The sequence below is a fragment of the Oncorhynchus tshawytscha genome, linkage group LG03 (assembly GCF_018296145.1).
Source record: "Oncorhynchus tshawytscha isolate Ot180627B linkage group LG03, Otsh_v2.0, whole genome shotgun sequence".
Lineage (NCBI taxonomy): Eukaryota > Metazoa > Chordata > Actinopteri > Salmoniformes > Salmonidae > Oncorhynchus > Oncorhynchus tshawytscha.
The window spans coordinates 38212806-38230748 of NC_056431.1; the positions used below are offsets into that span (position 1 = coordinate 38212806).

General features: G+C 41.0%; 1 protein-coding gene across 1 annotated transcript in view; it reads right to left on the reverse strand.

The window, feature by feature from the left end:
* The window catches only part of LOC112224082 (inactive dipeptidyl peptidase 10-like), a 72265-nt gene extending 58969 nt beyond the window's left edge, over positions 1-13296 (reverse strand). The window contains exons 1-4 of the mRNA XM_024387380.2: positions 13216-13296; positions 8270-8381; positions 3407-3502; positions 53-147 (exon numbers count right to left, since the gene is read on the reverse strand). Coding sequence (XP_024243148.1) covers positions 53-147; positions 3407-3502; positions 8270-8381; positions 13216-13296 — 384 coding nt within the window. The remainder of the gene's footprint in view (positions 1-52; positions 148-3406; positions 3503-8269; positions 8382-13215) is intronic.
* Between the last annotated feature and the right edge of the window lie 4647 nt (positions 13297-17943).

Genomic DNA, 17943 nt, shown 5'->3' on the forward strand with positions numbered 1-17943 from the left:
GTGAGTTCTCTGGGAAGAGGATTTGGTATGCACTGAGACGGTAAGTACTCACAAAAGTGGTGTTTTTTAGTAAGAGGTCTGTCTCATTGCTCTGCGTGTTGGCTTTGAACACATCACCGTCCCAGCTCCTGAAAATGATCTCCTCATCTGTCAGAGAGAGAGAGGGAGAGAGAGTAATGGGGAAGAGAGAAAGAGAGAGGACCCTTGGTAAAAGGTTGTAAGATGAATAAGTGAAGGGTTAAAAGTGAAGCCAAGGCTGAGACCAAGGGTTATGGTTAATGCCTGGGTTTGTTTAGGTTTTTATACTGGATAACCTTGCTCATGAACTCCCTTGAGGTGCTTAACAATGGTTTGCTACATCCAATCTAGTTACTTCATTCATTCAACTTGGCCCACTGCCAGTAAATTACAGATGTCACAATGAATGACTAAGAGTTCCGGTGCTCATACACAATTATGGGCATCATGCCAAGTATGTGTTTTTAAGCATAGCCACTTGTCTCAGGTATCCTGTATAATGACATCCCATGTGAGACATCCCTTGTATGACGCACCAAATATGACTTGTCATTGCAATGAGAAATTACAACTGCACGAAGAGGTCCCCCCTGAAGAATTGAGACACTCAACATGCACAGTAATCTACCGACTCACTTAGAGAGTATCAGTGACAACTTGGCTCAGTATTATTTCACATCAACAGGAACAAATGTGATGGGAGTTTCGGCCAATATCTTTCATCTCTGGCCAATTTTACAATCTGGGGAGTCCAGGATTTCATTAATGCTTTTGACGGACCAATATCATTACAAAGCCCTCATCTCATATACAGTAAATGTCATTGAATGAGTTCTAAGGCGTCAACCTTGGGCCGTTGGGCTATAAAACAGAGATGACTCAGAATACATTAAAGTACAATGACAGGCAAGTAAACATAAAAGAGTGATGGATGGTTGACTTATGATCAATAGGAGAAAGAGGGTACAAGAGAAGAGAGGGGACCAGAATGTTATTAAGTTAGATTTTTTAGATGACACTCCTTCTAAGGGTACTTGATAAGAATGTATAAAACTGTCATTGTGATTCACAATTGGTTTGCAGTAAGTGACATTGTGCAGTAGAATACTGAATCAACTGTAGCCTACTACACTGTAAATATTGTGGCACGCCGTGAGCTTATAGTCTTGAATCAACCTGTGGTTGGCTGGTATTTATGTATTGCATTTGTGCAACATTTGTGCTGTACAGATTGTATGCAGACCATATGGAGTGCCCTTTCAATGCAATGTGTTCAATGCCATCTTCCCATGTACATGATTCACTGATACTTTTCACCCCAAAAATGTTTGTTGGTATTTTCCTTTGTGACGCAGTGCAAAAAAAAATACTTTTGTCAAATTTGTCAGACAATCCACATGTTATGGAGGCCTGTGACAAAGCACAGAGGCACATTTGGATTTGCGCTAATGCTTTGTGTGCTCTGCTCAGAAACTGTGATGTACCTTCAAGGCAACCGTCACATCCACTTGCCATCTGCCAAGTGTGTTGACAAAAGACGTTTCATCCAGAACTTCATGAATAGTGTCCTTATGTGAAAGCAATTTGACAAAGTATTTTTTTATACTGTGTCACAAAGGACATTTCCACAGTATGAGGTTGGAATAATGCTGTGAAATTGTGAATAATATTAATGCCCTTTAAATGTAAGAGCTGTTTGACAAGACCTGTTTCCATCACAGGTGCTGTGTTTATTTTTTTATACGCTATGACTTTACTTTTTATACGGTATAATTGTTACTCAAAAATGATTTGATATTGACATAGAAACGGCTGCATTGGACCTTTAAGAATGTCAGTGAAGTAATTAGCAGTACTTCAGGGGTTTGCACTCAGGCAGTTGTGAGGAGCACTCTTTGAAATTGAAGGATGAATAGTGAGGCCCCATCTTTCAGGAGTGGAAAATAGAGCATGACCGCAAGGAGACAGCAGCATGTCCTAGCCTGTCAGAAGACCGAGATGCTGAGTGAAGTAACAAGCTGACAGCACCTATACAGACAAGCCAAACTCAAACTCTTAGACAGAGAGACTAAGAAGGGGTGGAGTGCCTTGTCATGAAAGGTGCTATTTGTGATGCTTTATTCATGATATTTTGAAAAGACTCTCCTTCAGATAATGTGGATGAAAGGATACAGTGATTTGAGAGTGTTATAAATTGGTCTGGTCCCTTCATATCTGCAACACCGCTTCTGACACTAGCCACAGACTTCGCTTCACATACTGTAAACACAAACAAGTGAAAGCAGCAGTGATTTGCAAGCTTCAACTTAACGCATTAAATCCCTCTCTGATCTTCCGGATCTTGAGTTGTTAATGGTTGCAGATGGTACATCCCGGACCGTTCTGGCTCCGGAGTAGTGAATGTATGAGGAGGGAACGATTTATAACCAAGAATGCTGGTTCCCAACGGAGCAAGAATTCCCATAGATTACAGTAATGTATTCTATCATTGTTCTCTGCTGGTGCTATGATTAATTTACACTCCACTGGTGGTATTTAAACAGTGATTGTTTCAATGTTACCTTCTCATGCATCCTCTTTCAAGGCTTGTATTTGCTTTTAAGGCTCCGATAGGGCTTGAAATGAGTTTGTTTCAGTATAATGTTCAAATTTGTGTAATACAGTTTATTTTATTTCATGTGTTTGCTTATCTGCTGCAGAAGGTTAACTATTTCATGTCCATATGGAGAAGATTAACCACTTCCGGCCTCTCCAAATTAAATTTACATTAACACATTCCTTAACAGCATGAATATGTAATGTCAGACAAACAGCAGCAGTGATGGTAGTTTGGTACCTTTAAAGGCTTCGGAATATGCCAGCACAATTCATCCTAATGGCAGAACAATGTTCCTCAGAGATATACAGTATGTCGTTTCCATTGAAATTCAAATTCAGATTTTGAATGGTATGCGGATGAACAAACACCACCAGAGACAATTGGCAGAAACAAATGTACTTTGTCAGCTCAGAACGCATTCAAAAATCTTCAAAGGACACAATTCTTTGAGAGCGTTTGATGCCTGTGCCATTTCTCTTTGAAAGCTTTTTGATGTTTACTTTTGGGCTTTGCTCTTTGTTGAAACTAAAGAGCAGATGGGTGATGTTTACGAATCTTGATTTAGTGAGAGGCACAAGTCTCCAGCAGATACCACGCAGATTTGATGAAATATGATGTGTTCAGTCAACAGAGGAGACTAAATTCGAGGAGCAACAGGTCCCAATAATGGCTTCTCAGCATTCATAGCAAATGGAAACAAAATACATTTGAGACAGATACAATGTTATTACAGATACGAGCGACATTAGATACAGTATGTAGAGTTATGAATATACTGAATAGACATACCATTGATCCACTTAGCATCAGGGTCATGCACCTGGAACTCTCGTTGAAAGAGGTCATCCAGTGTCAATTGGGTGCCTAAAGACTTCGCGCCATCATCTGTGAAGAAATGACACAAAGTCTTCAAATAGACATAGAGAACACTTTTACTCACAATTGACAGTTAGCTAAGGCCATTCCCAGAATGTTGGGCAATCAATCGCAGCGCTCCAATGGATAGAAACTGTCATCATTCACATTTAAATCACATGAAAGCCAGTGAGGGCTGTGGCAAAAACTGAGCTTTCTTTAAAAAAATAAATGTTTAAATTGCTAAATAATTGAACAGTGCACCAGGAGGATTTTTCTGAAGCGGAATTATAATTTTGTTACATTGCTTGCTTGCTATCTCATGTGATTAGCTGACCACCAAACATTGCTATCACTAGCTAGCTAGATAGCCACTTAATATAACTATTTTTCTTAAAACGTAAGTTAGCTAGCTAAGTTATCAATATTTTGTCATATCAGGATATGATTTGAGAGCACTAGTGTGCTCCAAAAGTGGTTATAGCTTTGACTGCATGCTGACAGTGAATTCAGAGCCATTCAGTAGTGTGTCCATCCCCTCTGCCCAGAGTGGGTGAAAACGCACTTTGGTGATGCCATTTCACTTCCTTATGTTATAAAATACATTTTATCAAGACAAATACGATAATTCATGTTCTGAATCGTTCAGTGGGGTCCTTCTCTAACATACTGTATTTTACCATTATATCAAAAAAGTTGGATTTCGAAACGTAATACATCCAATAATGAGCACCGAGCTCTGTTGACATAGCGACGCGGGTTTATCATAACTTTCGCGGTTGACATCTTCAAAGTTGTTTCCGCGGGTTGCGAAAAGCTAAATTAGCATGACATGAGCTGAATTAAATGTTAAAGGCTGTGAAAATAAATGTCGGTTGACATTTATGTGAGAACCGGAATTTTGAATGAATATGAAAGCGTACATTGACATATGAAAATACTACATGTCATGTCTCAAAATCTATATCCATTTTACCTCTATAAATATTTTATGTCCTGTGGATTCGAGAAGAAACATGACGAGTTCAACACGATAGTGAGTGCATTAGCCTTTATTCCTGCACAGAATCCAGCCTAGCTGACACAATTAAATGTTCTTGATTTTTTTGGGCTCTATTTTTCTCTTGATTTAGTCACTGTAAATCTGTCCATCCTACAAGTGTAAAAACTCCAATAACCAGTGGTGGGAAAAGTACCCAATTGTCATACATGAGTAAAAATAAAGATACCTCAATAGAAAATGACTCAAGTAAAAGTGAAAGTCACCCAGTAAAATACTACTTGAGTAAAAGCCTAAAAGTATTTGGTTTAATTCAATTTACTTAAGTATCAAAACTAAATGTAATTGTAAAAATGTACTTTAGTAAAAGTATAAATCATTTCAAATTCCAAACCAGATGGTATAATTGTTAGTCATTTTTATATTTGGCACACTCCAACATTCAGACATCATTCAGAAACAAAGCATTTGTGTTTCATGAGTCCGCCAGACGAGAGGTAGTATTTGTATTTATTATAGATCCCCATTAGATGCTGCCAAAGCAGCAGCTACTCTTCCCAGGGTCTTCAGTTTATACAATTTTAAAACATTACAATACATTCACAGATTTCACAACACTGCCCTCAGGCCCCTACTCCACCACTACTACATATCTACAGTACTAAATCCATGTGTATGTATAGTGCATATGTTGTCGTGTGTGTGTGAGTGTGTGTGAATGTGTGTGTGTGTGTGTGTGTGTGTGTGTGTGTCTGTGCCAATGTTTGTGTTGCTTCACAGTCCCCGCTGTTCCATAAGGTGTTTTTTTTCCTATTTTTTTAAATCAAATTTTACTGCTTGCGTAAGTTATTTGATGTGGAATAGAGTTCCATGTAGTCATGGCTCTATGTGGTACTGTGTGCCTCCCATAGTCTGTTCTGGACTTCGGGACTTGTGGCATGTCCTGTGGGGTATGCATCGGTGTCCGAGCTGTGTGCCAGTAGTTTAGATAGACAGCTCGGTGCATTCAACATGTCAATACCGCTCATAAATAAAACTGGTGATGAAGTCGATCTCTCCTCCACTTTCAGCCAGGATAGATTGACAAGCATATTATTAATATTAGCTCTCTGTGTACATCCAAGGGCCAGTCGTGCTGCCCTGTTCTGAGCCAATTGCAATATTCCTAAGTCCTTTTTTTGTGGCACCTGGCCACACGACTGAACAGTAGTCAAGGTGCGACAAAACTAGGGCCTGTAGGACCTGCCTTGTTGATTGTGTTGTTAAGAAGGCAGAGCATCACTTTATTACAGACAGACTTCTCTCTGTCTTAGCAACTACTGCATCAATATGTTTTGACCATGACAGTTTACTATCTAGTGTTACTCCAAGCAGTTTAGTCATCTCAACTTGCTCAATTTCCACATTATTTATTACAAGATTTAGTTAAGGATTAGGGTTTAGTGAGTGTTTTGTTCCAGATACAATGCTTTTAGTTGTTCCAAATACAATGCTTTTAGTTTTAGAAATATTTAGGGATAACTGGTAGAGATGACCAGTGATGTTTTCTTGATAAGTGCCTGAATTTGACCATTTCTGTCCTGCTAAGCATTCAAAATGTAATGAGTACTTTTGGGTGTCAGGGAAAATGTAAGGCGTAAAATGTCCATCATTTTATTTTGGAATGTAGTGAAGTAAAGGTTGTCAATAATATAAATCCCTGCAACAGATACAATTATATTTTGGCTTATGGCCAGATCCAGGGGCGCAACTTTGACTGGGGACATGTCCTCCCCCACATTCTGAAATGGCATTTTTGCAATGTGCATTTTTGCAATGTGATACAAAATGAGGCAGCGGTGTGCTTTAGGACCATCAGAGTGGTCGGATAGGCTGTTTGTCTGACTGGATAAAAATATATAAATAATCATTTTTATTATTTTAGAACTGGGGCCTCTCCCAAAAATTGTCTAAATTGTCAATGAACTTCAAATTGATAGAGGACCCATAGGATTTAAGCCAGTAGTGTAGCCAGAGGAGACAACTAAAATGTTCCATTCCGTGACCTATTGTTGGTATAGCCTGTCTATGAAACCTTTGAAGTAATTTTTTAATTGCTACAATTTATGAAGATTTATATTGTTGGTACCATCATGAATGACTACTGTGTGAGCATTCAAGTGCTTCTGCATCACAATAGGGACCTGGTGATCTATGTCACAAACACGGGATCCAGGAAAGCAGTGTGTCTTGCTTCTGGGAACACCACATCCCTAACTATGGACAAGGAGAGGGTCGCTACGAGCCTGATGGACGTCGGAGGGCCCCCGGTGAAGTCAGGGGGCTCAGGTCTGGATGAGAGGGCAGAGGAGGAATACATTGGAATGGTGTAGAGCAAGATGCAGTAGTCCGCCGGTTCTCATTGGTTGGATGTGTTAATACAAGTTATTGGACCAAAGTGGTATCATCCATAGCTACCGCATAGGAGACCAATCTCATAGCGCACCCTGGATTATCCCCTTGGTCATTCATGATAGCCTGCTAACGTTAGCTCCAGCAGACGGTAAAATTCAGTCAAACGCGGTGTGTTAAGAACAGCACTAACACTGGGTTCTGAAATAAACAAAATTCGATTCAATCACATGAAGGACAAAACACTCACTTTACAGAAAATGATTAGACTATACTGTACATGTAAATCAGTCCACATAAATTACTGGGTAAACAATATGAAAAGTATTAGACTATACATGTACATCAGCTCAAATAAGTTGCTGGGTAAACAATATGCCAAACAATATGCCAAGGGGTCAAATGCTGTTGGTATTGACCTCACGACTGGTGTCTGGAGTACGTGCTCATTAAGGGCCTGTTTCCCAGGCACAGATTAAACCTATAAAATTGCCAGTGTAGAATTCCCCTACAATAACCCATGTACTGTATAGCCTACAATATGTATTCCATTTTATTCACACTTAATAGACAATTAAGACATTTTAATTTGTTTGGTGACAACAATAACACAGACAAGACAAATTGGAGGCTATAACATGGGACACAACATTACAGTAACATCTAGATAAATACATTAGCTATATTGTTACAAGTGGGATATTTCATTTATTTAGTTAGAAATGTATATCATTTCTATGTAATTAGATTGTAAGGATGTATGGATAAATATGTATTTAAGCTCTAAATAGTCATCCTCCTAAAACATGCATTGATAATAACCAATGATAGGTTGTGACATCATCCATATACTGTATGAGCATGTAGTGCCTTTTGCTTCCAAAAGAAACACAAGGTTGTCTCCCATAATGCTTTGGTTCCGACTTCAAGTTATAGTTTGTGAGGAGCAACTCCCGAAATTATAATCGACTGCAGTTGAAAGTTCATGACCTTTGATCACATGGATGTGCAAAGGTCATGCAGTTAACAAGTCAGATTTTTTTTATTACCCAAAATGCAACACACTTTGAAAAGCGGTGACCAACGTTGGTCAAAGTCTTGACAAAAGTTATCCGCTCGAATGCACACATTGTCTCTGAAAATGGTAATCATCCCAGAGTATTCCCTCACAATTAAATAACCTCCATTTGCTTAAAAGAAAGGCAATGGAGTGTTGAACTTTTAACTTAAATGAAAGGTGTTAGTTTTAAATTGTAAGACTAAATTGTAAGCAGGTAGCTTGTCGTCTGTTTTTGAAAGCTGCATTTATTGAGAATGGTGAAAAGTTAGAACCAAGGTCTTCTTTTGAAATGATTTGAACCAGGTTTTGAGATTATATGTAAAAGAAAATAACTCCAGAAATTTACTTTTGGAAAGAAGAACGATGGCCAGTCCAATGAGTGACAGTATGACCATGATGACCAGCAGAGAGATGGCGATACCTTTCCAGTTCCTGTCTGGACCAAAATCCGGCACATCCTTCAGAGAGAGAGAGACAGAGATAGAAAGAGGGAGGAAGAGAGAGAGAAAAGGTTAATATTCATAAAGAATTTGTAGCAAGTTGAAAGTAGAAGTGGAAACAAAAAAGAAACATCTCCCAACCGGACAGTCGGTCCATGACGCTAGAGATGAAGAGGCGAAGCGAGAAGATTTACTCTGCCCAAAATTCAGTCTTTGTGAGATAAGCCCTTTTTTGCATGGAGGTCTATGAATTGTGTCGAATTACGTGAGACTTATTTGATCAAATAGACATTTTTGCAATATTTAGGCTGTTACAAATGTACTGATATAAATGGATGCACAATGGCATTCCGGAAAACTTTGAGATTACACTGAACAAAAATATAAACACAACATGTAAAGTGTTGGTCCCAGTTCAATGAGCTGAAATAAAAGATCCCAGAAATGTTCTAAACGCTCAAAAAGCTTATTTCTCTGAACTTTTATGAGCATTTTTCCTTTGCCAAGATAATCAATCAATTATATGTATTTATGAAGCCCTTTTTACATCAGCAGATGTCACAAAGTGCTATACAGAAACCCAGCCTAAAAGCCCAAAGGACAAGCAATGCAAATGTAGAAGCACGGTGGCTAGGAAAGACTCTAGAAAGGCAGGAACCTAGGGAGAAACCTAGAGAAGAACCAGGCTCTGAGGGGTGGCCAGTCCTCTTCTGGCTGTGCCGGCTAGAGATGATAATAGTACATGGCCATTAAGGCCAGGTTGTTCTTCAAGAAGTTCAAACGTTCATAGATGACCAGCAGGGTCAATTAATAATCACAGTGATTGTAGATGGTGCAACAGTTCAGCACCCCGGGAGTAAATGTCAGCTGTCTTTCAGAGTTTGAGACAGCAGGAGTGTGTGGGTGGGTGTGTGGGTGTGTGGGTGTGTGTGAGACAGAGAGAGAGAGAGAGAGAATAGCTGGTCTGGGACAAGATAGCACATCCGGTGAACAGGTCACGGTTCCATAGCCACAGGCAGAACAGTTCAAACTGGAGTAGCAGTGCGACAAGGTAGCACGTCCGATGAGCAGGTCAAGGTTTCATAGCCACGGGAAAAATAGCAGAAACTGGATCAGCAGCACGACCAGGTGGACGGGATGGAGACAGCCAGGAGTTGTCAGGCGAGGTAGTCCTGAGGCAAGGTCCCAGGGCTCAGGCCCTCAGGGAGGGGAGACAGAGAGAGTGCGGAAAATTAGAGGGCCTAAGATCACACATGGCACCAGATAAGACAGGATAATTACACCAGATCGGGCAGAATGACCCTAGCCCCCCGGCACATAGTCTCCAGTATCTATGCCTCAATAGTCTGAGACAGGAGGGGTCGGGGGACAATGTGGCTCTGTCTGATGATACCCCTCGGACAAGGCCGACCATGCAGGACATAACCCCACCCACGTTGCCAAAGCAAAGCCCCCATACAACTAGAGGGATATCAACAGACCACCCACCGCACTAGACCGAAGGGGCACAAAACCGGACAGGAAGATCATGTCAGTGACTCAACCCGCTAAAGTTGAGTATATTGGGGGAAAAAGCCTGGCACGACTTGACGTACCCCTCCTTGGGACAGCAGGAGGGAGCACTAGTAAGCCAGTGACTCAACCCCCGTAATAGGGTCAGAGGCAGAGAATACCAGTGGAGAGAGAGGAGCCAGCCAGGCAGTGTCAGCAAGGGCGGTTCGTCACTCCAGTGCCTTGCCGTTCACCTTCGCACGCCTGGGCCACACTACACTTAATCATAGGATGAATCTTCAGTAAAGACTAAATGGTTGAGAACGAGTCTTCTCACATGGATAGGCAGACTATTCCATAAAAATGTAGCTCTATAGGAGAAACCCCTGCCTCCAGCTATTTGCTTAGAAATTCTAGGGACAATAAGGAGGCCTGCATCTTGTGACTATACCGTACATGTAGGTATTTATTGCAGGACCAAATTGGAGAGAAAGGTAGGAGCAAGTCCATATAATGCTTTGTAGGTTAGCAGTAACATCTTGAAATCAGTCTTAGCCTTAACAGGAGCCAGAGGCTAGCACTGGAGTAATATGATTGAATTGTATTGATCTAGTTCTAGTAGCCGTATTTAGCACTAACTGAAGTTTATTTTGTGTTTTATCCGGGTAGAGTAGAGCATTGTAGTAGTCTAATCTAGAAGTGACCAAAGCATGGATTAGCTTTCTGCATAATTTTTGGACAAAACGTTTTAGATTTCTGCAATCTTACGAAGATGGAACAAAGCTGCGCTTTAAATATCAGGGTCCAGATCAGGGTCCAGGGTCCAGAGTAACGCAGAGGTTCTTCACTGTTTTATTTGAGATGACTGTGCACCGATCAAGATTAATTGTCAGATCAAACAGCATATATCTTTGTTTCTTGGGACCAAGAACTAGTATCTCTGTTTGCTGCCATCCACTTCCTTATGTCTGAAACACAGGCTTCCAGCGTAGGAAATTTAGGGGCTTCACCATGTTTCATCAAAATGTACAGCTGTTTGTTGTCCACATAGCAGTGAAAATTGACATTGTGTTTCTGAATGACATCACCAAGAGGTACTGTAGAATATATAGTGAAAACAATAGTGGTCCTAAAATGGAACCTTGAGGAACACCAAAACTTACCATTGATTTGTCATAGGACAAACCATCCACAGAGACAAACGGATATATCTCTGACAGATAAGATCTAAACCAGGCAAGACATTGTCCATGTAGACCAATTTGGGTTTCCAATCTCTCCAAAAGAATGTGATGATCGATGGTGTCAAAAGCCGCACTAAATGCTAGGAGCACAAGGACAGATACACAGGCTTGGTCTGACACCATTAAAGGTTAATTTACCACCTTCACAAGTGGGGTCTCAATACTATGATGGGGGGGTCTAAAACCAGTCTGGAGCTTTACTTATACATTATTTGTCGTCAGAAAGGCAGTGAGTTGCTGTGCAACAGCTTTTTCTAAAACGTTTGAGAGGTATGGGAGATTCAATATAGGCTGATAGTTTAAAAAAAAATGTAAACAGGCACAGACACAGTCTCAATAGGGAAAGCTAGGGGTACACTCCACTAAGCTGGCATGCTGGCTAACAGCCTGCTGCCTGCCCTGCACCATCTCTCATTGTGCTCATTGTGGAGCAAGAGGAGTTAGAGCCCTGTCTATGTTGATAGATAAGATGAGAGCACCCCTTCAGCTTGGATGGAGTCCGTCACTCCTCAGCAGGCCAGCCTTGTTCCTGTTTGTGCAGGAGTCCTAGAAAGAGGGCCAGTTATCTAAAAATTCTATCTTTTGGGAGTGGCAGAAAACAGTTTTCAACGGGCGATTGAGTTGTGTGAGTCTGCTATAGAGCTCATCACTCCCCATAACTGGGAGGGGGCCAGAGACCATTTCTGAATACCAACTCATCTTTCTAGCTAAGTTACACACTAAAGTTATGTTGCTCTTGGTGACCTCTGACTGTTTCATTCTAACATTATTGGTGCTGACATTGGTGCCCTGCCCCCTGGAAAACTATGTAGGATTGCTTGATGATTCTTTTTAAGTCTAATATTGCAGGTAATGAAATTTCCAATGACTAGGGTTTTCAATTTGTCAGAGCTAATGGTGGGAGGCTTCGATGGCTCAGACCCCGTAATGGGTGAGGAGAGACCTGAGAAAGCTTGGGCTCTGACTCCGACTCGTTACTTAGTGGGAAAAACAGGTTGAAAGTTTTATTCGGCTGAATGAGCGACACCGGTTGAGCATGCAGACAGCATTTCTTTCCAGAAGCCGTGAGAAAATTGCGGGGACTGGGCAGAGGGATTAACACTACTACCTGTATTGACTTGTGGCACAGATGCTGTATCCTTTCCTACACATAAATTGCTCTTGCCTAACGATTACGTCTGAAGCCCAGCTTGCACCTTGGCTATCCTTACCATAAGGCGATAGTTCTCCTGTATATTGTTAGTACAGCGACTGCAATAACAAGGCATAATGTTACTTAGTCCTGCAAATCTATGTGCAGATAAAGCGTCCGGGGTGAAAAAGTTTCATACATTTTTTTGTGTGAGGACAAAACAAATACGTTGGTAAACTTAATAAATACAGAGTTCGATTAAATAATTATAAACAGTAAAAAGTGAAAAAGTTTTACAGGTAGCCAAGCAGCAACAAACAGAACAACCATATGGAAACAAGGTGGAAGTGCGTTGCATCACCAGTCATGTGATGAACAGAGGGAGAGCAGATTGTGGCCAATCCTTTGAGTATGGGAGTTGAACCTGAGCATCCACCTGACAGGTGTAGCATATCGATAAGCTGATTAAACAGCACGATCATTACACATGTGCACCTTGTGCTGGGGACAATAAAAGGCCACACTAAAATGTGCAGTTTTGTCACACAACACAATGCCACAAAAGTCTCAAGTTGGGGGAGTGTGCAATTGGCATGCTGACTGCAGAAATGTCCAACACGGCTGTTGCCAGAGAATTAAATGCACATTTCTCTACCATAAGCCGCCTCCGACATTGTCTTAGAGAATTTGGTAGCACGTCCAACCCGCCTCACAACCGCAGACCACGTGTAACCATGCCAGTCCATGACCACCAAATCCAGCTGCTTCACCTGCGGGATTGTCTGAGACAAGCCACCCGGACAGCTTATGAAACTGTGGGTTTGCACAATTGAAGAATTTCTGTAGAAACGGTCTCAGGAAAGCTCATTTGCGTGCTTGCCATCCTCAACAGGGTCTTGACCTGACTGCAGTTCGGTAAATGCTCACATTCGATGGCCATCCGTGAAGTGTGCGCTTCACGGATGAAAACCGGTCTCAACTGTACCGGGCAGATGGTGTTGTGTATGCTTGGCTTTGTGTGGGCAAGCGGATTGCCGATCTCAACTTTGTGAACAGAGTGCCCCATGGTTGCAGTGGGGTTATGGCATGGGCAGGCATAAGCTACGGACAAAGAACACAATTCCTTTTTATCTAAGGCAATTTGAATGCACAGAGATACGGTGACGAGATCCTGAGGCCCATTGTCGTGGCATTCATCCGTTGCCATCACCTCATGTTTCTTCATGATAATGCACAGCCCCATGTTGCAAGTATCTGTACACAACTCCTGGAAGCTGAAAATGTCCCAGTTCTTCCATAGCATGCTTACTCAACAGACATGTCACCCATTTAGCATGTTTGGAATGTTCTGGATTGACGTGTACGACAGCATGTTCCAGTTCACACCACCATTGAAGAGGAGTGGGACAACATTCCACAGGTCACAATCAAATCAATTTGAAGGAGATGTGTCATTCTGCGTGAGGCAAATGTTGGTCACACCAAATACTGACAGGTTTTCTGATCCATGCCACTACTATTTTATTTTCTATTACTGTATCTGTGACCAGTAGATACAATTGAAGTCGACAGTTTACAGTTTTTCACAATTCCTGACATTTAATCCTAGTAAGTTCGGACCCCCACTTTATTTTAAGAATGTGAAATGTCAGAATAATAGTAGAGAGAATGATTTATTTCAGATTTTATTTATTTCATCACATTCCCAGTGGGTCAGAAGTTTACATACACTCAGTATTTGGTAGCATTACCTTCGGCTTGCAACCCTCCCCCCTTTTCCTCCAAACATAACGATGGTCATTATGGCCAAACAGTTATATTTTTGTTTCATCAGACCAGAGGACATTTCTCCAAAAAGTAAGATCTTTGTCCCCATGTGCAGTTGCAAACTGTAGTCTGGCTTTTTTATGGCCGTTTTGGAGCAGTGGCTTCTTCCTTGCTGAGCGACCTTTCAGGTCGACCTGTCTAGATAGGACTCGATTTACTGTGGATATGGATCATTTGTACCTATTTCCTCCAGCATCTTCACAAGGTCCTTTGCTGTTGTTCTGGGATTGATTTGCACTTTTTGCACCAAAGTACGTTCATCTCTAGGAGACAGAACGCGTCTCCTTCCTGAGCGTTATGACGGCTGCGTGGTCCCACGGTGTTTATAGTTGCGTACTATTGTTTGTACAGATGAAGGTGGTACCTTCAGACGTTTGGAAATTGCTCCCAAGGATGAACCAGACTTGTGAAGGTCTACAATTATTTTTCTGAGGTCTTGGCTGATTTTCCCAATGTTGTCAAGCAAAGAGGCACTGAGTTTGAAGGTAGGCCTTGAAATACATCCACAGGTACACCTCCAATTGACTCAAATGATGTCAATTAGCCTATCAAAAGCTTCTAAAGCCATGACATCATTTTCTAGAATTTTCCAATCTGTGTAAAGGCACAGTCAACTTAGTGTATGTAAACGTCTGATCCACTGGAATTGTGATATAGTGAATTGCAAGTGAAATAATCTGTCTGTAAACAATTGTTGGAAATATTACTTGTGTCATGAACAAAGTAGATGTCCAAACCGACTTGCCAAAACTACAGTTTGTTAACAAGAAATTTGTGGAGTGGTTGAAAAACAAGTTTTAATGACTCCAACCTAAGTGTATGTAAACTTCTGACTTCAACTGTACATATCTTTATTCCCAGTCATGTGCAATCCATGGTTTAGGGCCTAATGAATGTATTTCAATTGACTGATATCCTTATATGAACTGTAACTCAGTCAAACCTTTGAAATTGTTCCATGTTGCATTCATATTTTTGTTCTACGGAGTTGTACCTGTGGTTCACAAGTGTATATGCCCTCTCATTGGCTTGAATAGTCCCACCTGATCTCGACTGCCTTCAATCATTGAGGAAATCTATTTCCATTGTTGGAGTGGTCACTAGGCAATCTTGTCAATATAAGAGACAATCTTTGATGACGGGAAAATAGTACAGCCCACTAGGCAAGGTCACAAAGCACAGGTTTGATTACCCACAATGTCATTTTCCAGGTGGAAATTTCTAAAATATTGCAAGAACAGTGCATTTGTTAAGTATTACATTTTTCCACATTTTGATATGTTACAGCCTTATTCTAAAATGGATTCAATCAAAAAAAATTGGCCTCATCAATCTACACACAATACCCAATAATGACAAAGCGAAACAGGTTTTGAGAAATGTTTTCAAATGGATTAAATATAAATACAGAAATAGCTTATTCACATAAGTACTGTATTCAGACCCTGTGCTATGAGACTCGAAATTGAGCTCAGGTGCATCCGGTGTCCATTGATCATCCTTGAGATGTTGATGCAACTTGATTGGAGTCCACCTGTGGTAAATTCAATTGATTGGACATGATTTGGAAAGGCACACACCTGTCTATATAAAGATCCCACAGTTGACAGAGCATGTCATACCAAACACTAAGCCATGAGGTTGAAGGAATTTTCCGTAGAGCCCCAAGACAGGATTGTGTCGAGGTACAGATTTGGGGAAAACGTCTGCATTCTTAAATGGAAGAAGTTTGGAACCACCAAGACTCCTCCTAGAGCTGGCCGCCTGGCCAAACTGACCAATCGGGGGAGAAGGGCCTTGGTCAGGGAGGTGACAAAGAACCTGATGGTCACTCTGACAGAGCTCCAGAGTTCCTCTGTGGAGATGGGAGAACCTTCTAGAAGGACAACCATCTCTACAACACTCCACCAATCAGTCCCTTGTGGTAGAGTGGCCAGAAGGAAGCCACTCCTCAGTAAAAGGCATATGACAGCCCACTTGGAGTTTTCCAAAAGGCAAGTAAAGATTCTCTGGTCTGATAAAACCAAGATTTAACTCTTTGACCTGAATGCCAAGCGTCATGTCTTGAGGAAACCTGGCACCATACCTACAGTGAAGCATGGGAAAGATCAAGGGAAAGATGAAATCCTGCACCAGAGCACAGCAGACTGGGGCAAAGGTTCACCTTCCAACAGGACATCGACCCTAAGCACACTGCCAAGGAGTGGCTTCAGGACAAGTCTCTGAATGTCCTTGAGTAGCCCAGCCAGTGCACGGACTTGAACCCGATCAAACATCTCTGGAGAGATCTGAAAATAGCTGTGCAGCGACACTCCAGATCCAACCTGATAGCGCTTGAGAGGATCTGCAGAGAAGAATGGTAGAAACTCCCCAAATGCAGGTGTGCCAAGCTCGTAGCGTCATAACCAAGACTCAAGGTTTTCGTCGCTGCTAGAAGTCCTTCAACAAAGTACTGAGCAAATGTGATATCAGTTTTTTTATTGCAATACATTAAAATGTCTAAAAATGTGTTTTTACTTTCTCATTATGGAGTAGTGTGTGTAGATTGATGAGGGGGAAAAAATGTATTTTAATCAATTTTAGAATAAGGCTGTAACATAACAAAATGTGGAAAAAGTCAACGGGTCTTAAAACGTTCCGAATGCACAGTATGTCATTCATGATGTAAAAGATTTAATTGATTATTCTGAAAGAAATACTGAGATGTGCTAGGTTATTATTATCCAGGCACACCTTCATCCCTTTGGGGATGTATTTGTAATGCAAAATAGGGAGGTGGAATTTCATACTTGGGAGGAAAATGTAAATGATTATCTAAAGAAAACGAAGATACTTTTTCATTGTATCCAGCTACTAAGCTAACTTGAACAATCGTATTATGTGCTGCAAGTCATCCAAATCAACCCACTACCACGGTAACGGGCTTGTCTATCAAAAGTCTTTATAATTTTTTATCATGCAAGGTCGTATGGAATGCAATTATGACAATCCAATATCTTTCCATTTTACAAAGAAATGTATTCAAACAATTCCATATATTTAGTGTCATACCACATAATGTGAACGTAAAATAATCAGGCATACAAAGGTACAGTAAGTAAGAAATTATGAACAGAATTGCAGAGACTGGTGAGCATTGTGACCTTGGACACTGACAAAGCGACCAACACATGTTTTAATTCAAAGGTAATCCGTTGTTATCCACCAGGGTTATCTTCTTCCAAGTCCTTTTACATGTGCTTGTTCGTATGGAGTTAGAGTACCAGCCATCTAGTTTAGCGTCTCTGACGATACGGAACCTCCTAATGTGTCCTGTCTCTGCAAGTACCTTTCACAGATCTGCCACAAATCAGAGGACATGAGGACAGTCGTATACCAACCCATCCTCCTCAACACCATCCTACCTTGAGGTAGCTCCAGGCTGGGTGACATCTAAACAGATGCCTCCATTGACAGCCCACTTTAAAGAACCACCAGCACATCCATTCACTAGTAGTTAACTTCCAAAGACAAAACAGTTGCTGGTATTTTATGCAATCAGAATATCAATATGAATATACTTTCATATTAGCATATACAGTCATTTTGCTTTATTTGAACTAATGATAGCTAGCTACCAAGTGGCTGGAGCAGTTTTCCCAAAATTGAACGATGTGTAACATCATATTTGCTAGCTAGCTAAACAACAATGTCAATGAATGCTGTTATCAAGCCAATCTACTACACTACACCACTGAATGAAATATATGAAACTGACCATGACTAGACTGAATCGAATTTCAATAATGCAATAATACCTGCATACTGTCAATCACTGACATTGATTCTGTGCGTTTAGATTAACAGTCAGATTTACAGTCAGATTAACTGAGTTTACCCTTTCCCC